Source organism: Lates calcarifer, linkage group LG1 (genome assembly GCF_001640805.2).
Source record: "Lates calcarifer isolate ASB-BC8 linkage group LG1, TLL_Latcal_v3, whole genome shotgun sequence".
Classification (NCBI taxonomy): domain Eukaryota; kingdom Metazoa; phylum Chordata; class Actinopteri; family Centropomidae; genus Lates; species Lates calcarifer.
The window spans coordinates 17578526-17587065 of record NC_066833.1 but is presented as its reverse complement, the minus strand read 5'-3'; the positions used below and the strand labels follow the sequence as shown (position 1 = coordinate 17587065).

At 39.5% G+C, this 8540-nt stretch overlaps 1 protein-coding gene across 1 annotated transcript in view; it reads right to left on the bottom strand.

The window, feature by feature from the left end:
* Positions 1-450: 450 nt before the first annotated feature.
* pde11a (phosphodiesterase 11a) overlaps positions 451-8540 on the bottom strand; it is a 37615-nt gene continuing 29525 nt past the window's right edge. The window contains 6 exon segments of the mRNA XM_018675798.2: positions 451-2638; positions 6352-6435; positions 7347-7421; positions 7850-7913; positions 7999-8076; positions 8271-8371. Of these exon segments, the coding sequence (XP_018531314.2) occupies positions 2405-2638; positions 6352-6435; positions 7347-7421; positions 7850-7913; positions 7999-8076; positions 8271-8371 (636 nt within the window). The 3' untranslated portion in view covers positions 451-2404.

Below are 8540 nucleotides of genomic sequence, written 5' to 3'. Positions count from 1 at the left end.
TCAATGAAATGTGCTTATACCTGCAGTATTTCATTCAGATGCAGTTTGTGTGTAAATATACTTTTGTCCACATGAGGTCAGCACTGTACTAGAAGAAATACTGTGTAAACTGGGAGGCAGAATCAGTGGTGGAGGAAGAGTTAGAGCTCTAAAGTAAAGTAAATAAAAGGTAAAGTAAGGTAGCAATAGTGGGTGATGTTAATACCCCATTACAAGAAAATGCCTACTGTGACAGTGTCACTTTAGCAAAAGTATTACTGGCAGAATTAACTCAAAGTATCAAGTAAAAATGACCCATGATGCAGAAAAATGCCTCCTGTGAATGTTTTACTGGTACATGTTGTATTATTGAAATGTTACTACTGGATGTTTTTAAGTGCATGTGCTTTGTTCTGAGCCAATTTTAACAGTATTATATATTAAATAATATATTATAGTTTGATATCAGAATAAATCAGAGCACATGTAGCAGCATATTTTTATTTAAACTCTGAACAGAAACATTGCACATTTGCATTTTCATGCCTTAGGTTTCTTTCAGTTTAGCCCACCATACATAAATTTCAGAGTCCAAACAGAGAGAAGAAATGCAAGAAGCACATAACACTGCAAAAAAGACGAGTAGAAGTCGGCCACATTTGGAGACCTAATAGAAAAATAGAACAGCGATATTCATAATTCACGTAACATGATGCAATAGAAGAGAATTTAAGTCATGCATTTTCGATGAGATTCTGTGTTTACTGATGAAGTTCAAAATACGAGGTATTTGTTGGCTCACGTTTGCTACATCCTCAGCAAGTGGTTGAATTTAATACTGCATAAAACATGCAATTCAAAATTCTTCAGCTTGACTTCAATTCAGCTCCTCAACTAAAATACAGTAAAGCACACAGATCAATGCCACACAAAGTGCACAGTCACATTTTACACTCCACCTCCAAGCAACAAAGCTACAACACAACTCATAAGCTCCCCCCAGAATTTTTTTTTAAAGTAATACCTTGTGACTACATGGGCACTTCAGCACTCTCCGTATCTTCTTTAAGTAGCATTTGTGAGCTTTGAGAAAAGGCTAAAAATTTAATTAAAGCAAAACTCTGACATTTTACGAAATGCACTTCACTTTCTGGGGAGAGGTATGATGAAACGAGAAGTCTCATATCTATACCCTTTTACGTGGCTACAGCTAGCCAACAGTTGGAGAAACTAGCCTGCCTCTGTCCAACGGCAACAAAATCCTGCAAGTTGAAATCTTAATGAGCTTCAGAGTTACTGGTAGATCGATTTTATTTCCTTTGGACGGAGCTGGGCTAGCTGTTGCCAGGCTTTATGCTATGTTAAGCTAAGCTAACTGGCTGCTGACTGTAGCTTCACGTGTTATGGACAGAAAGAGTGGGACTGATCTTATCTGACTCTCCACCACTGTATTTCCGAAAATTTTGATCAATGTAGTTTCATAATGAGTTATATTACTATGCTTTATGTTTGAGCTGTCGGTGTTAAATCAGTAGATTAAACTATTTTTTCTGTAGAAATTCATGTGATACCAGAACAACTTTATCAAGGCACATTGTGTGTGTGACAAATGAGACCCTGCATTTATAAAACTGGGCAAAGTAGATTTCTTGTATATAATGTTAATGCTTTGTGGCTAAACATGGGATCAAGACAAAACTACAGTCATTGGTTTTTACAAATTATGGCAAAAATACATAGTGGTTCAACATGGGTTTCCATACTATCTAAGAATCTCTGTGAGGAGGCCATGCATTTTTCATTAGGATCTTAAAACAAGGCACAGGGAGAGAGTGGAGCACTCAATTTGCATTGCAAGCACTGTCACAGGTCCTGCACCCCTTTATCCTTCAGCAACTCTACAGCCACATTACAATCCAGAGCTCAGAGCACTTGTAAATAACTCAATAGCCTATGTACAAATTTACAAAAAAAATATCTCTGTTACCCCGGACAAAATGCGAGCAACAAGGAGGTACCGAGAGCAAAACCAACCACGGCAGAGACAAACACACCTCTCCAATATTCTTCATACCTTGTTGTGCTGAAAATCTGTGCAATGCCCCAAATAGTTAGTGTCAGTTCACTGGTTGACATGTTGACACAGTGGTTTAAGTTTCCTTTCTGACATGGTGTCATCAGCTGATTTGTAGCTGCTCCGACAAGCCTGCCAAACACGGCTCTGTCAGCCTTCAGCGCAGGGAGACTGAAGGGAGCAGAAAAACCCCTACGATAGCGCCGCACTCAAGTCTAAAGCTCATCCTTAGTAGCAAAAGCAAAGAGGAGCAGAGCCCAAGAATCTCTGCATGCACTGTACTGCCTCTGTTGCAGGCTGCATTTAAGAGGAAATAAGCCTAAGTGATCAGCCTGGAGGTGGCAACAGAAGCTAACTAACAGGTTTAGGTGTTGTGCCATCAGCATCGCCGCTGCAGCAGGGTGTGCTGCCAGTTTTGGCCACGGTGCAGCCACTGGTTTCTGTGCTGTCGCTGCTGCATGGGCTTGTGGGTGCAGAAACGCTCTGGCCACATTGTCTCTTCATATTCAGTTCCTCCCACTTGGCCCTGTTCGCTTTGATCATGTCAACCATGGGCTGAAGTTTGGGATTCAACTTGACCAGAGTCTGGGGAGAGAGAGGGAGGAAGAAAGAGGAGAATAAACACTTCACACTGCAAACATCTATGATATAGTATTTGTTGTTTATAGTTTTAAATGCTAAAAATTAAATAAAAAGGAAAAAATACCATCAGAATGAAAAGGCTATTAGGAATGTTAATAGTTCACAAGTATTTAGTCATTAGCTTAAGTACTGGACAATTTTAAAAATTTGACCTAATGATGGTGCTTGAGGCAAAGTCATTGAATAAAATTAATAATACAGTTTCATGGCAAAGCATCCAACAGTTAGGGTTAGCCACAGATGTAAACCTCATGGTGGCGTTATAGGAAAAGTTAGTGAATCATCAAAGTCAGCAGAAAAAAATCTTTCTCATTGTACAAGAAACAGAAGATTTTTTGCAGCTAAATGGGGAGAGGAAACTGAGGATTCAGGAAACAGCACATTATTCATCAAATGCAATATATGGATGAAATAAATGAAACAAAACAACAGCGACATACAGTCAGTTGATATCGGCAGTCCATTAAATGGCTGCTCTTTTAAGATTAGAGGCACGTGTATGACTGAGATTAGTTTCCTTTGTCATTTTTCTGTGAAGTGTAAGTGGCAGTGTTGTAAAAGCTGTCATCCACCATTTTAATAAATTACCTGAGAGACAGGGGATTTTGTTCCCTCTGTTCTGCTAACTGTGTCTTCTGTGTCTATTTCCAAGGAAGACCGTATAATTACTTATTGTTTCGTTAACCCTGTTTCATATGGTAATCTAACATGGGTCCCGCATTTGAAACAAAGAAATCTTTTATTTATTCACACACATGTATAGGAGTTGAATGGGAAGCCATTGTAAAAAAAAAAAAGAGCCAAATAAGAACTGTACGCCTACACTGGGGATTGTGTGTTCTATGCATGAAAGGGAAATCAAATCTGTTGTAACACTTTGGGAAAACACAACTAATCACAGCTGCCAATTAACTGAACTTTAAATGAAGCAGCAATTTGCAATGCATTTATATTCAGAGGGTGTGTTCTCTAATTCATGTGAACAATTAAAACATTTGTGTAGGTGGTTGACTGGAACAAAGCTCTCTAATGTGGCCAAGTTCAGACATCAAGACTATTTATTAAAGATAAACAGCTGTCCCCTCAATTGTAATAATATAATAATTCATTACACTGTAGTTGCTGGAATGTGTGTGCTGCTAATTAAGAAACTGTTCACCTGCAATCCAGAGAAACATTAGCACAACATGGATTTCCATTTCTATTATAAAGTCAGTGTACATTTCTGGAGTCAGGCTGCTTCAGCTCTGCTCCTACTTTTCTGAGTTTCAGGCCACATCTGGTTAAAATGTGTGCACTGCACAGTAGTGCAGAATTGAAATGATTTGTTGTTTGCTAACTTTTTTGACAATTGAATAATTGCTGTGGTTATTTTTTAGTAAAGAAGTCAGAGACAAGAAACAGGCTCTGATTCCAGTTTCTCAAATGGGAGAATTTGCTCTGTTTGAAACTGTATATCTGTGATTTAGGGGTTTTGGACTGTTGATCAAACAAAATGAGTTATTTAGACATCAACCTGAGCTTGAGGAACAGATTATCAGACACAAAGGATGTCACTGGCAGTCCAGTAAGAACAAATGATGACTAGTAACATTTTATTCAATGTCTTGGAATATGTATATGTATAAGAATGTGTTTGTTAACCTCTATGTTTAATGTTTTATGTGCTGCTGACATTAGCTTATTTAGCTGACATTGGGCAAGAGGCGGGGTACGCCCTTTCACCACCATTCAACACAACCATTCACATTCAAGGGCAACCAATTAATCTAACCTGCATGTCTTTGGACTGTGGGAGGAAGCTGGAGTATCTGGAGAGAAGCCACGCAGGCACAGGGAGAACATGCAAACTCCAGTAATAATAGATCTTTATAACACATTATAATGTAAGTGTTTAATTTGTCAAAAATTATAACTTCTCCTCTGAATGCATATTTTATATTAGTACAACAGTTCTTATACTTAGTCTTATACTGTTTTATCATTTATTATCTGTTTATACACTTTTATCTGCTTATAACTACATTATAAGGTGTTATAAACTATTTATTAAATGTTTAGATACTGCTAAAGAAAAGTATAATTTGCAGCCTTAGTGCACTTACACCAGGTGCAAATGAATGTGATAGCATATGCTACATGCAACTGTCATTTTCAAAAAGTACAAAAACCAAAGCACTGATCATCTAAACCTTTATGGATTTGTCTCGTCTGTGGGTTAAAAGAAGAGGATTTTCTAGAAGAGAACAATTTCCCTCTTTCTCTGCAGTATCTCTGTGGGACTTTGTCACTGGTTTGCACAGCATCATTATTCCACTGAGGTAGACTGAGAGGAGGGAGAGAGAGAGAGACTGTCATATGGTAGGGTATAAAGATGGAAGGTTATATAATGGGGGATTAATATTCCACAAAGTAGCGAGCCACCACCAGGAGAAGGAGATCAGCGAGATCAAGAATGGGATCTCTTCCGCCCACGGACAAAAACCCTGCCGCCTCTGAACTTCCTATGTTCTCCCTCTTGCAAGTTTAATTGGCAGCAGCATGATCGTGAGCTCCATATCTGCATTCTCCAAACACCAGCCTTTACACAAGGCAGTGTGGAGACAAACCCCCCACGCAGACAACACACACATACACACCACTTTGATGCTTTTTATCTACACTACACAGACAGTAACAATGGTGAAACCAGAGCCCAACACAGATTAGCCTGCTCTAACTTTTGACGCTGATCCTGGGATAATTCAATAGACGTGAAGATGATCTATTGTTTGTTTTCCACTCATGGTGACTAAGAGTAATGTGTTTAATATGACAGTAAAAAGAAAGGAGGCCTAACAGTACAAAAGCAGAGTGATCACCCAGTGCTGCAAGAATGAATGAACTGTTTTATTCCTGACTCCTTTCACAACTCCTCTTCTGTTGGACTTTCATGAATTTGCCTTCAACACGCCTCATCACTTAACAGACCTGATCTCCTCAGTAATTCAGCCTTCGTTTTCCTCCCACACAGCCACTGCTGCCAGCAGTGGGAGGGGCAGGTGAATCTCTCTTGACGTCAGTCGGAAACACACACACACACACACTTTACTATACAAGCAAGGACACTGTATAGATTTCCATTAAATCCCTCGAAGATAATCACTATAGCCCTAACGCTGACCCTAATGTTTGCTCTGCTGGGATCTCACAATAAAACCAGCCTGTTTTTCTGTGTGCATCTCAGAAGAAAAGCATGCAGTCAATAGTCAGTCCTTATTTCATTACTGTGCAGTGAAGCCCAAAGTACACTGTCTTACTGAGGGGATTTAACCTGACTAACATCACAACTCTATTCACACACTCCACTACCTCTGGAGCTTTTCTTGCAGTCAGAAAGTGCACACTCATTCTTCTATGCTCAAAAGAACAGGATGAAACCTTGAAGTTGTTTCAGAGCTTTCAATATAAAAAAAGCTTCTTTTTTTTTTTTCAATGAGAAATCTGGCTGCAAAGAAAGTCACATTTGTTGGTGACAAGTTCATTGCTGGCGTCAATGGAGGTGGGGGGTGGTGGTACAATAGCTGAGGAAGGACAGCAACTACTGATGTCAGAGGCGGATGTGTGGCAAGCACGACACAGCGAAGGCCGGAGAGCAGTGAAGGTCTGAGCAATACCTCGTACAGCGGCGCACAAATTCCATCAATCCACTCCAGCTGAAGCCCTGGCAACTCGTCCTTCCTGTTCCGATCAAAGATGGCCTGAAACAAAACAGACAGAATTTATGTACAGCTACATTTGTGCACTCACTGGAGAAACAAAAGAGACATACGAGACATACATTGTGCTTACTGTAAGGTTACAAGTCAGGCTTACAGTCCCTAAAGTGCTGCTCTTACTGCTTTGGTTAAAGAAAATTCTCCCTCAGTTCTCAAAACAACTGAGTTTAAGTCATGTACATTTTCTATTCTCCTTCATTCTTTTGCAGCCTGAACTTAAGAGGCTCCACTGAGGCTGTGCTTCAGAGATAGTTACTGGGCTACGACTTAGAAGTTAATATTTAATTTCCAACACCCACACACAGAGTGCTAAAGGTTTGACACAAGTGGCAGACCAGAGGCTACTGCATTAGTTATTTCACAGGGGAGGCAATGTGGCCTGGCTCGATTAGTCAACAGCCATTAATTGCACGCAGAAAGCTGTTGTCTCCTTCTCCCCACTTTAAGAACTTGCAACACAGTTCAGCCTTCAAAGCTCCTCAATCAAACAGACAGTACTCCTCTGCTGTGGCTTTGAGGACGGTATTAGCACGTAATGAATTAGGCTGCTGTTATTAGTATTATTATCATGCTATTTTCACACCTGTATGAGAGAAGTAAAGATGTTTATTTTCTCAGGCAGGAGTTTTTTGTTTTTTTTTTTTCTTTTTAAGAATGATTATTACATGGTCCACAGTTTTTGCTCTTGGCACAGCAGTGAGGCTGTGGAGCAGTCAAGCTGACAATACACTTTTTCTCTACACCAGGAGACACAAGCTCTCATGTTTCCTACGCAGTCAGTATGTTTGGAACTGCTGAGAATATAAATCTTCAGCATCATCAGCTTGTGGAGGTCATGGAGGTGAACCAAACTGCAAAAAGCACTGAACCAGAGATAGTTTCGATGTACTCACAGAGGGCGTGAGCTTCAGCTCCGATCTCTCTCTGTCGCCCTGCTCGAAGAACTCGCTGGTCACCAACTCTGCCACCTGAGACCGAAGACAGATAGAAAAGATTGATTTAGGACTGCAACTAAGTCTTATTATCATTATCATTCTATCTGCTAATTATGTTCTCAATTTGTCAATTAATTGTTTGAACTATAAAATGTCAGAAAATTAAGAGAAATGCCTGTTGGAATTTCAAGTCCAAGATGATGATACCAAATTTGCTTGTTTTGTCCAAAACCAAATATATTCTGCTTCTAATGGAGTGAGACAAGGAATAGCAGCAAATCCCCACAATTTTAAGGCTGGAACTAGGGAATTTCATGGTATTTTTTCTTGAGAAGTTACTTTCAAAAACGATTGATTATCAAAATAGTCCTTAATCAACTTTCAGTTGATCTTTTCAGCTCAGATGCTAGAACAGATGCAGACTTCTTACTTATAGAGAGATTTTACTGTTTATTTCTCACCTTTCTTGATATTTCCCAGGGTTTAGTGACAGCACCAAGATCACACGCTGTCATCATCATGGATCTGAGAGGAGATCAGATAAACAGCTGTATTTTATCTGCTATTTATTTATGTAGTTATGAGTACAAAAAAATCTTAGGTGCATTACCTGCACATGTCTCTATGATCCTTCACATTCCAATTGTACTCTCCATTGCTGACCAGCTCAAAAAAGGTGTTTCTGTTCCTGATGATATAATAAACATCATCTGTATATACAGGTGTAAATTACATAAAATCCACAAGGGGGCAGTGTTACCTAAAAGAAGGCTTAAGAACCTACAGTAAACACTGGAGGCTGAGTACTGTTGGTTCAGTGTAAATACACAGTCAGAGTCTTGCAAACAGGAGATTTAACAGTGTGTGTTGAGCAGAACATACTCAAAGTAAAGTGTGAGGTCTGTGGCCAGAATTGACTGTTTCAACAGCTGCATGAGGTTGCTGTACTCTGTGGACGACAGGTTGGAGAAGATATTGTGACCCTGTGGAGACAGATACAGAGATGACATAATGAAGAATTTCTGAAGAAATGTCCTTTTTCTAACTTTGCTCACAGAGCCTGCAATAACAGGTTACAGTCCCTGGATGAATTATTGATTACACTCAGCATGGGTAACATGTATTTAACAAAAGGTCCATATTATCTATTAT